At 45.6% G+C, this 11,845-nt stretch overlaps 3 protein-coding genes across 3 annotated transcripts; all 3 read right to left on the bottom strand.

The window, feature by feature from the left end:
* Positions 1 to 7,344: 7,344 nt before the first annotated feature.
* On the bottom strand, positions 7,345 to 7,948 carry N7520_006724 (uncharacterized protein; the record flags this gene model as incomplete). The annotated part of the gene is made up of 2 exons (XM_057140658.1): positions 7,345 to 7,497; positions 7,577 to 7,948. 2 exons carry the CDS (start codon positions 7,946 to 7,948, stop codon positions 7,345 to 7,347), a joined length of 525 nt encoding a protein of 174 aa, XP_056994664.1.
* Positions 7,949 to 8,481: 533 nt separating this feature from the next.
* On the bottom strand, positions 8,482 to 9,656 carry N7520_006723 (putative alcohol dehydrogenase; the record flags this gene model as incomplete). The annotated part of the gene is made up of 2 exons (XM_057140657.1): positions 8,482 to 8,778; positions 8,847 to 9,656. The coding sequence occupies 2 exons, from the start codon at positions 9,654 to 9,656 to the stop codon at positions 8,482 to 8,484; spliced, it is 1,107 nt and encodes a 368-aa protein (XP_056994663.1).
* Positions 9,657 to 10,317: 661 nt separating this feature from the next.
* N7520_006722 (uncharacterized protein) lies at positions 10,318 to 11,133 on the bottom strand (the record flags this gene model as incomplete). The annotated part of the gene is made up of 1 exon (XM_057140656.1): positions 10,318 to 11,133. The coding sequence occupies one exon, from the start codon at positions 11,131 to 11,133 to the stop codon at positions 10,318 to 10,320; it is 816 nt and encodes a 271-aa protein (XP_056994662.1).
* Between the last annotated feature and the right edge of the window lie 712 nt (positions 11,134 to 11,845).

Raw genomic sequence — 11,845 nt, 5'->3', positions numbered from 1 at the left:
AAATATTGATTTCGATTTTCGATTTTGATTGATTTCGATTTCGATTTCGATGGAATTCCGTGTAAATCAAAACGTAGCGTAGCGAACGTGAGTTTTCGTTAAAACGAACGTAAGAGCGAACGTGGGGGGGGTGGAAAGCGAATGTGGTATCAAGTCATATCGAGGGGGGAAAAGGGAAAAAGAAATGCAAGGATGTCAAAGGGTTAAAAGGTGAACGGTTTTTACTATAATTATTATTAGTAGCAAAGGTCAGAGTCCCAATCGCTCTCAGTCTAAACTGTTCAGGGCCACGAGCGTGTGGAGTCCTTTACGCTTATCCATTTTGGGAAAAAGGCCATTTGTGATTTTTTACCTTTAGAATTTCGCGCCTTTTATTTTGGGATTTTTGGATTATTCTTTTTCTTTTTTTTTTTCCTTTTTCTGTCCCTTTTGGTTGTAAAACCCACTAGTGGGAAATCGTGGCGGGGGATGTGATGTCGAGGGAACTGGGGCACAAAGCGGAAATCAGATCGTCACACGGAACCAGGGTCTCGGGGGGAAACAAATCAATTTGGACTAAAATTCGTTTTTATTTTATATATAGAGACCCGGCTGACGATGACTGCACATGTACATGTACGACCATAACAGTATTCAAAGCCTATAACTCGGCTACTAGTTACGATCCGACCGGTCCGGATCTACTTGGATCTGCCCTGAATAATGAATACGAGTATACATTTTCTTGAATGAACCTTGGAACTATGAGAGAGAAAAAATCAAAACCGAAAGTGGAATATGTCGGGGGTTGTGGGTCAATACGATGAGCGGGATAAACACCAAACTGGCGGCTTGCGCCGCGATGTAAAAGTGGATCCTGTATTAAGTAAGAAAAAACCAGTAAAACAACAAAATCAAGTAAACTAAGAATTCTATCTCAGTGGTTGGGATGTTTTGGTAAGGGGGGCTTTTTTAAAAAAGAACCACGGTCATAGTCATTTGCTTTTCCAGCCCCCACGACTAAACGTGCAGAAATTAACATCCAACCCCCCTTTGCTTATGAAATCAACCAATCATTACTATCACCTCTTACTTCCTGCAATTCCCATCCAATTAAATCTCTTTGTTCCCTCTATCCGAGGCTTTCTCTCGTTTGATGCGTAATTAGTTCCCCTAACTTAGTCTCGGAAAGGAACTCTGGCCTAGCAAGGAGAAAGATTTTGAAGGGCAACCAATGACATGTTCAAATCCCCCTAAAATGGGGCAACGCCGCAAGACCCTGCGTTTCCAAATCTTTCTCCAGAGATGCCAAGGGGCTCCACAGCACTGTCCAGTCAACCGGCCCGGTACCATTCTTCAGCCCTCGTGTCATTATGCCATCATGCATTGAGACGCTTCACACGCACATCCGCATTTGCATTTGCACTTCTATTTCCCTCGAGGCTTCCTACCCGAGGGGAACACGTCGCTACACATCTTGGCTTTAACCCTGAAATCGCCTATTTGAGGAAAGACAGAAACCTTCATAGGCCGTCTGACCTGATATTGACCTAATCAGGGCTTCCATAAGAGTATTGGGGGAAAAGACAAGTACCAGTACACAGTGGGCTTCGTAAATGATGGGCTAAACATAGTACTTCCTGCATCTCAGGTGACCTGGTGGCCTGACAATGCAAGGAAATCCAACGCTGATTGGTCAAAAGACATTACACTATCCCCGATCGAGGATCTCTGCCCAGCCCGAGCTCCCATGTTGTGTTTTCCTGATCCCTGGTCTAACGGGACGGTATCATCAACCACCCGTTACTCTGCACTGTTACCCTGGCGCCCGATTTCTATTTCCAACAATAAGCTTTGTGAGAATTCATGATTCATAATTTCTGCTAGGTTTTTATTTCACTTGATTTGACCTGATTTGACTTGATGTGTTATTCCTATCGGCCCTGCCGATCGTGCTGCCCCAGTATAGCTGAATGATCATCGCGGGACAATCCCGAAGTGACTCCATACGCACGGGTGTACTCTCTAGTTACGCATGAAATTGTAAGAAAAGTCTATGCAAGTGTGCAAGGGTGTCAACGCTGGATAAAAATTGTATTGTCAATGAGGTTGGGACAGGGGATCAATGCACGTAAGGATCGGATTCGCTGATCCCCCTCCCCCTTCATTCCGATCTCTTCAACACGCAGCTAGTTAACGGTTCCGATGCATAACTCCTTCCAGAAAATTATAAATTATATAAATTAAACTCTTCCGTACAGTAGCTTGCATATACCAGCCACCACGATGTTGAGGACCACAAAAGATATGTGGATGTATGGATTTGCTGACTTGCCGAACTTCCGAAGTTCGCCAACAATAAAAATGACATTTTAGCCCTGAGCTCCACGATTCGCCACGTTCAAGACATGACTCCATTCCCAGGGTTATTATGGATTAATGGGACCTGAACCGGAGCGGGTTCAAGCGACTGTGGATCGCTGATCAGCAATCTCTTGCCAAAGCTTCGATGATCGCCAAACAGATAATCAACGGCTTTGATAATTTGGATAATTTTGAGAAGGTTTGATTTCCAATATTCATGACTTCATTTCCCCCTACAATCAACTCCCGTAAGGAGATGAAAAAAAATCAACCCTGTCTATCAGATCGTAATTATCCCTTCTCAGTTGTGGCCAAAGCCGCGTTTGTCAGCCAAGTGGATCGGGAGATACTCGGTGCTTTTTACTCCAAACGAGCACAGATCGTAAGTATATTGAATCCGGTGACATAATAATTTATTCAGCGACGGAATGTTATCTTATTTGAAGGAAAGAAAAGAAAAGAAGAAAAGCAAAATGCCCGATTCGTTCCACCATCGCGGATGAAAATTCAGGGTTTCGGAGCTCCAACTTTCTGGGAGATTTCTCCGGATTGAGAATATAGACGTCTGCCTATTTGCCAACTCTTCACTTTCTCCACTCTATATTAAGTGCTCATAAGTAGAGGCAATTAAACATTTGCTATTACGCCATAAACTTTCAGTAGTTCACTCTTTTGTACTCTGTACTCGAATTTCAAAAATGCAATAAATATCCTCGACTCATTTCTCTAGGAACCTTGCATGTCAATCAAACTTCGTCTAAGTGAAACATCCTCCTTCAAAGGTTTATCCCCACCGGCAAGGCTGGGGGGAGGCGAATTGGACCCTTGCTACAATTATAAATTTTCAATCCCGGTGAGTAGGTATGGATTCCGTGGTTCAAGCACCTAGCTCCCGTGCCACTGTGAATTGATACCCAAATTCCCACATGCTTCGTTTCTTTCCTGGTTAGTGTGGATCCCGGATCCCCCGAGGCTTCTCCTCTAAGCCACAGCCCCAATCCTAATCCTATGGCCGCCGAGCCTCAGATATTTACATGGTTCTTGAGTACCGAGAAGAGCCATGGAGAACAAAACAAGGTTGTTGTCCGAGGCCCTAATTTTTGTTCCTTTTGCCTAGTCATCTTCTCTTTGGGGTAACTTGCCGATCGCAGATTCCCCGATTGGACTGTTTTCTGGGGGCATGGTAGTTTCTCCGGGACTGAGTGCCGGGTAACCATTAAGAAGCGTGCATTTCTCATGGTACTCCATCCTGTTCTTGCGTGGTAGCTTTAAACTTCCACCACGGAGTAAGTATTTCGTGCTACTCCAGTAACGTCAATGGCTTCGGATGGAAGTATGAAAACCGGAGTGTTAGTTCGGCTAGCGTCCGTGGACGGACCACACTATTGCCTAGCAGACATCGCCCCATTCACCGGCCCCTGTCCGGTTCTTCTCGGTTTCTGGCTTCTTTCTCTCCGGGACGGGGAGACGCATGCTAGCGTCTTTGCTAGAACAGCGGTCAGGCTTATCTTGATAGAGTGACCCGAGCGAATGAGTCTAATTCTAATAAATTATATGACTCCTATCTACTGGGAATGAAATTAAAAGAAACACGCGTCTCTCCGTAATTATCTACTAGCCTCATACGCAAAAGACGGAAGCCATAATACACTACTTGTCAACCCAGTTCTTTCTTTCTTTTACCTGATCTCCTAAAAGATACAAGGATAACAAAGAATCCCCTCGAAGAACCTAATCCCTGCGCCCTCCCGCTCCCCGATCCTGGTGACTGCTCCCGTCTGCTGTTTCAGTGTTCCAAAGATCATAGGAAGGTTTCACTAGACTATGATTCAGGTTATTCAGCTCATGCGCTTTCCCCGACGATCACAACTAATATAAGTATGGACTGGTGTGAAGCATCCTTTAGCGCGAATAGTAGCAGGATAAATCATCATACCCTCCACACATCCACCTACCTATATATGGAGCTTGCTCTGTAGATCTTAGCTTAAGTCGTGAGCACTCGGCTTGGATATCCTGGAGATCGTTGGCGGCAGCCTGTGCAAAACGACTTCCCTGTAGGGTCAGGTTCAAGTTGGATCTAAGTTTATTGGATATTTTATTTGACATCATTCGCCAACATTGAAGGTTTCCAAGGTTCTTTGAAGCGTGTGGCTGTTGATGGCTCAGGGGTTGTGAGACAGATTTCGCTATTTTTAATCCACCAAACCTTCAATATTCAACGTAAAGTGCACAGCATTGATCTTCAGAGTTGGAGTCATTATATCTGTTATCTAACGAAATTTATTCTCAAGTTTTCAAACAATTTAAGGCTATAGAGAGGATATAATAAAATAAAATATTAAAATTCATAATGTAGGTGACGTTAACCTAGGTGGTTAGCACGAGCCATCTGACACGGTAAGATCGACAACCTGCAGGTATATATATATCTACGCGGAGAGAGTTTGAACACGTTCAACAACATTTAAACCTTGTATTCAATTACCCGATAAAATGTTTGATCTTTTCTGTTGTAGGTTGATAAACTCTTCGATTTCTAAGGCATTCAATAGCTTAAATGGATTGGCGAATTCCAATTTTGGAAGGTTTTAGCTCGCCTGATCATCCACTCTTGAAACCGCCGCCGAACTACGACCGTTTCAAGTTGATCCACCCCAATTTTTGCAGGAGAATAACACTTGAATAGAATGAATTTATCTACAGACCACAGAATGAATTAATGCGAAACTATTCCGCAAAGGCTAAAACAAGAAAGTCAATTCCATGGAGGCCGATATTCCGCATTCAAATGTTCCGACCTGTATTTGATGAACAACATTTGCAATCTCGAAATCTCGCAGCCCGTACTCTGTATTCCGTTTATTCCGGCTTATATTGGATCAAACACTTCAAGTTGAATTAATTATACCTCCCACCTGTCTTCAAAGTTGCATATATATCATAACTAAATAAAACATCGAATGGAGCATTTTACACTAAAACCGATCCTCTATAAACAAGGTGGAGTAGGGCAAGCCACGGGCTAACAAATAACAAATGACAAATCACAAAAACTCCAATTGTTATTTCGGGGACATGCTCGGGACCTCGACGGACCCATCCGCTCTCCTGGGATTTGTTCAACTAATTTTCGTCCTTGGTAAACTGCTATTCTCGTTCTCCAATTAGATCAATCCATCGAATTTCCTTTGTCGGATCCGAACTTATTTTACCCACTTTCCTAGATTATTTCTCTATTCTGTATTTATTTTATTTTTTAATCTCATAATCTACGGAACTACCTTCACAGCTAGTCAAAACCAAGATAGTTAACTTATCCAAGTGGAGGGAATCCACATGTTGTTCCCTCGCTTCCGTGCTTTTGATCCTGATTTGCCAAGTACTGTTCACCCAGGTGTCCAAGCTCTGCCAAGTTCAGGCAGCAGGCAATTGACCATTGAAATTTGCGTTGAGTTTGAACCTCGGCTTTGACAGTTTCAATCCACACTCAATGCTACTCTACCGATTTGGCAGGTGTCTTTAAAGGTGTTCTCTGCTTCTTCTAGAGTTCGAGTTATGTAAGAATATTTACCGTTGGTAGAGCTTAATGAGTGACTACCGAGGTTTTAAGTTAAAATAAAATAAAAGTAAAATACGAAAAGCGAGAAGCGAAAAGCGAAAAGCGGAAAACCAAAAAAAAAGAGGATTTTGAAATTCCATTCGCTTCTCTCGTTCCCGTATCGCTCTACTAGTACCTACCCAATAGAGATGGTTATATGCACGACTGGAAGCTAACTCAACGCCATCACCAAAATAGCTAGAAAACATTAACGACATCATCGATCACTTGGCCACGTCGGAACGTAACCGAGCCAACACGAATCGGAGACCCTGAATCAGACCCATAATGTAGTGTGCTCTTATTGGGTGATAACAATGCCGCTAATTCACCAGTCGGTGTCTCCTAAGTACGGCTGATGTTAATCCTTAATAGGTAATGGTTGAGTTGTCTCACGGGTAATCGAATAGACTCGGACCAGAAATGGGATCATCGGAAACAGGATCAGACTCAGGTTTAGGGATCGGATTCAGATTTAGACTCGGCATATCTGTGCCCGTGCCTATTTTTACTTTTCCCTCGATTCGAGCATACCGGTAGGGCAGGAAGTGGATTATCAATCATCACAATGGCCTGTAACGGTAACAATTTGATAACCCGCTATTGTGGCTGAGGTGAAGCTTAATGCTTAAAGCAAGAACCCGACAGAGTGGAAAATATTGAGAGAGAATATAATTTAAAACCTAACAAATCAGGCTCTGCAGACGTCACTTTTACTCCCCTGTCAGTTCGGTTCAGTTCAGCTCGCCATGTTGGTTGCTGACTGTTATGGCCTGATTTGTAAGGCCCCCAGAAGGAGATGTGGATGGCTGTGTAATAGGGGTTACCAGGTTCTGGCGGTCTGGCATTTTCTTTTTTTAGGGTTGGCTAGCAATCGATGCTACTGTAGCAGCTTATTCGTGCGGTGCATGAGTTGTGAGAGTTACTGGGTGAGATCACATGCGGGTTACCGCTTTGGAAGGGTTGACTGCAGATGTCGGCATGGGGTGATGCCCAAGTCAGACCATCTTCGTTACATCTTATGATTTGGTAAGTTGAAAGAATTTGTGGTATTTCTAACAACAAGCGTCTAGACCATAAGGGTCTAAGATAAGCTAAGCTGAGCTTTCCATAACAGTAAGAGCATACAATAAGAGCATACAATAAAAGCATCGAAAGGTCGATCAACAACACAGTGAAGACACAGCAAACAGAGGCAGTAAATCAACACCATCATGAAGACACAGCAAAACAAAGGCAGTAAATCAAACATAAGAAATACAGGATAATATCGGCTGACAATGAAGCCAGGCACGAAATAGAGTGAATCTCCATGAGAGATATGAGTCTCCGAAAGGCCGGTCCATCAGTACATGCGTGTACCGACGTTCAACGGCGAATTGACGACAAAAGAATGACGTCTAGAAGAGGATTGCACTCTCATGGATGCTACGGTTGTAGCAAATAGGAAAGAATGGAGCCCAGAGGGCATACATCTCAGGACGAATGTTCCGGAAGTGAACGAGCCATCTGGCGAAGAATGGTTCCGTGTGGAAGGGAGTTCCACTGCGATTCTCACAAATCTGCGCCATGTCAGTGCAATTCCAACCTCAATATCAGACCTAACGACATAAAAGTCCACCTCATACGTACCACATGGTACTCTCGAATCATAGCAAAGTGCTCGGGTCCGAGACCGAGGTTAAGCATGGTCTGCTCGGAGATTCGGCGAGCAGCGAAAGTGAACCCACGCGAGTATTCCTCACGAGTCAGGCGGCCGACACGCAGCAAGTAGCTGTTGGGCTGCAGACGAGGCTCGCTGGCATGAGCGACTTCAATGAAACGAGTAAGTACATCGGCTTCCCAGGCTGCCAGGAGCGGGTGATTAAGGTTCTTGAGACCTCGCTCGAGTTCGGCGACCTCGCTCATCATGTCGGCGACAGAGCCTGAAACGCGATCCATGCTTGTGGTAAGCAGGTTGTTGGTAAAGCTCAGAAGTCTGGCGCGAGGGTCTCCGCGCTGCATTCTTGTCAGTATGAATATATGGTATGAATAAATAGGAACGAAGCACATACAGAAGGACGACGAGGCGGCGCGAGCGGGTTGCTGAATGGCTCCCCCACAGGAGTTGGGCCAGAATCGATACCACGAGCCCTGACTGGGTGCAGTTGGCTGAGAGTAGGCAAGTTCTTTGCGATGGGCATAACGAACTTGTTTAGTGGATAATGGAACAAGAGATGGACTGATACAGGGAAAGCAGTGATCGGGCTTCAATCAAAACTGGGGAGGGGATGAGTGAAGGAAAGAATACCGAGCAAGTGAAAGGTAAACACGTCCCAAGTGGTAATGAATGAGTCGCTGCGATGAGTCGTCGGAATGAGTTGGTGGGGATGATGTCGTCGATTAGTCGTCGATTGCTGTGGGTTTATGGTAAGCCGCCGAGATTTATACAGGGCAAGCGCCCTTCACTTGAGCGACGGCAACACCGAAAAGCTCTTAATCAGTAGATCCAAACCCCAGGAAGGAACGTAATATTCAATTCAGAATCTTGCTGGTATTTACAGCTTGCTGCTCGAGGTCGTTCCGAACTCAATCACCAATTTTCCAAACTGTGTGCCCTGCTTCATGTCTTCAAAGAGTCCATCAATTGCAGCCAGATCATCAATTTCGACTTGCAGCGTGCGAGAGACAACAGGATAGATGTTCTTTGCTTTGACATAGCTTACCATATCCAGGAACTCTTTACGAGAACCCATGGTGGAGCCACGGACATCAATGTTCTTTAACACTGCTTGCATCGAGAAGGGCATTTTCGGTGAAACCGTCATTCCATAGATGGATAAAACACCACCAGCCTGCCATATGTCAGGATCCGTGCGGAAAATCACAGAACGCAGCCCAGAAGTTAGGAGTCTTGACTCACCTTCAGCAGCTTAACTGCCTTCTCAATGGAATCACCACCAGCACCATCGATAATGGCATCAAAGTTTGCCTTTCCAGGTGGAAGCATACCCAAGAGCTTCTTATCCCATCCATCTTCCTTATAATTCACACCTCCGGCGGCACCTAACTCAACAGCCTTTTGAATCTTCTCCTGGCTGGAGCTAGTCACAAAGACATGCGCACCACGGGCCACTGCAAATCGCAGCGCCATCAAAGCGACACCACCACCAATTCCAGTAATGAGAACAGCAGCACCATCCTTTGAGTTCCTCTCCCCAGCCTTCGTCACAAGAGCCCGCCAAGCAGTCAGCCCAGTCAATGGCAAAGCAGCAGCTTCAGCGTCAGAGAGATGCCCCGGAGCTTCTTCAACTTCCGACTCATCAATCGTGATGTATTCTTGCAGAGTACCTTTATTATAAACCTTGGTTCCGCCCATGATCCGATAACCGCCTGCATCCTCAGGACCATCGGGTGAATCTTTCCATCCCACACCAGGATTCAGGAGGACTCGCTTGCCCTGCCATTTGTCTGTACTTGAGACGTTGGGCCCGGCTCCGATGACGACACCAACTCCGTCGGCCAGGAGAGGCACATCAAATGTGAGACCTGGGTACAGATGTTGTCGCAGGAACAGGTCGCGGTGGTTCAGCGACGCGGCAGTGAGCTTTATAAGGAGTTCGCTGCCCTGTGGGGTTGGTTGTGGCAGGGTGCGCACCGTGAGAGGGTAGTAAACCTGGCCGGGCTTGCCAGGTTTGCCATCAATCGGGGCGATAAACACTGCTTTGGACATGATCTTTGGGAATGTTAAATTGGTGAATTGGTGCTCCAAGGTTGTTTATGATAACAAGTGCGGGGATGCTTGTTCTTATCGATAACCGAGGATCTAGGGACAGTATGTCTTGCACAAAGACCGCGGCAATCGGCAGTCCAGGTGGAAAAGGCCAACTCTTTGAATGATCACACCTAGGACTCAACCAGGGGATTATTAAATTGGGATATAATATGATCAAAGATGGAGTTTATTTTGTGAATTGGGCGAGATTGAAAGGCAATGACTATGTGAAGCGGGGCAAGCCTTTCCAAGTCACGTTATATTTCCCCGAATTGGAGTATGCAACACTAGCTATTCCTAGAATAATGCGTTTTTTTCAAATAACGATCAATTGGAGAATCAGAGTACAAAGGTTAGAACAAACAACCTTGGGATATTTCAGTGCAGTGCAGTCACATACATGACATGGATTTTCGAAGTCGAAGATATCCTATTTTCACCTGAGTGGCGTTTGCTAACTAATCGGGAAGCTGCAGATCACAAGACAAATATCTGTGACTAGTTTTTCTACTTCCTCTCGTGAACTCCAATTTGTTGGCCAAAGCAAAAAAAAACCAAGAAAACCAAGAAAACGGTCAAACCAAATGAGATACTTAACTCAAGTCAAAACAATAGAATGCTACTCGCCGTGTGTATATTCCATAGGAATCGCAATAATAAGGTGCCCGCACCTAGCTTCCTCACCCCTGTCACTCCTAGCCCCAATGTCCACCGAAGACTCCGAAGCAATATCATCAGTCACGTTGGGAGAAACATAGTTCTCAAAGCGACAATCATCTAGATGACAATGAGCATGACGGCGAGTCTGGGTCTCAGCCTCAGCCTCTGCTGCGGCTGCAGCTGCAGCCACACATTGTGTGCAGTTACATCTCGTTTGGACAGGTCTCACACGGGCAGTTGGGGCCTCAACCGGCTGCTGGGCACCAGGAATAGGAACAGCAGTGTGTTCGCACACCTGGTGGTACTCCTGGCAGTATAAACAGTATACCATCCGTGGATTGGCAGGAGGATCCCGCTGAGTCTGACCAGGTCCTGGAGTCACCGTCCTAGTCGTGGGCGTGGGAGGCACAAACGCAGCATGCTGAACAGTGGCCGGGGCAGTAGCGGGAGGCTTGCATAAATTGCAGGTACACCTTCTCACTGGCTGAGGTTCTGGATCCTCGATCAAGCCGATGCAGCCACAGAAACGAGTAAGTCGGACCGAGTTGCGCTCAGTGTCTCCATTGTTGCTGGGTGGTGAAGTTCTGAGGGGCTCGTACTCGCGTCCACATCGGGGACAGCTATGTCTAGCAGGGGAGAGATCTGGTGATGCACGTCGGGTGGTGGTCCCGACAGGTTGAGGCATGATATGCTCGCCACGGATGTAGCCTTTGCGAAGAGGCTTGCCGGCCCAGTACCACTCGTAGGGAAAGTCGGCTTTGACGGTATACTTCATCCTGGGTCGGTGTCGGGTGCCGGTAGACATACTATTTGTCCTGAGAAGTGGGAATTTTGAGATACGCTAGATTGCTGTAAAGTATAGAGTTGAGTAGAATATCTTGTGATAATAAAGAATATACTGGAAGAGATGATGCTTTTATATGTTTTGACTTTTAAGGTGTATCCTAGAGATCTGGATAGTATACTAGTAGTTAGTCTTTGTCAATTTGGAAACTCATGATGTCTAGTCAGTGAGTCTCCATTGAAATATGATGAGACAAGCAGACGCAGTCGGTGTACCCTGCAGGTGCCACAAACCCACGTAACTGGGTATCTACACGTCAAAAAAAGGCTCTCTATGTATCAAAAACCTGGTAGAAGAGAAAGAAAGAAATTTACAAAGCCACCAGAGACCAGTCTGAAATCCAACGGAAGCTATGCAGGTTGAATCCTTCAACGGGTGGAAATCCAGTATGTAACGCGGGGTGGCTGGAACCATACAGCCACATAAGGAAAGGGATGAGTGGTTCATACTGGTTCTAGCAAGGTATGCAGGTATCTTATCTTGTGCTTAGAGAAGCGCAAAAGAAAACTAAGAAAAACGACTCGTATCAGCGCAAGGGTGACATGAAAGACAATTCAAGCCAAATCCAACCTTAACTAACCGTTTGAAAGCAGCTCCATCCAATGAGGTAATGGGCGTGGTCTTAATCAACCATACACACCAA

This window comes from Penicillium odoratum (assembly GCF_028828045.1).
Source record: "Penicillium odoratum strain IBT 22623 chromosome Unknown utg000005l_segment0_segment0, whole genome shotgun sequence".
Classification (NCBI taxonomy): domain Eukaryota; kingdom Fungi; phylum Ascomycota; class Eurotiomycetes; order Eurotiales; family Aspergillaceae; genus Penicillium; species Penicillium odoratum.
Note: the sequence above shows the minus strand (reverse complement) of the source record. Positions and strands in the feature narration are given on the sequence as shown.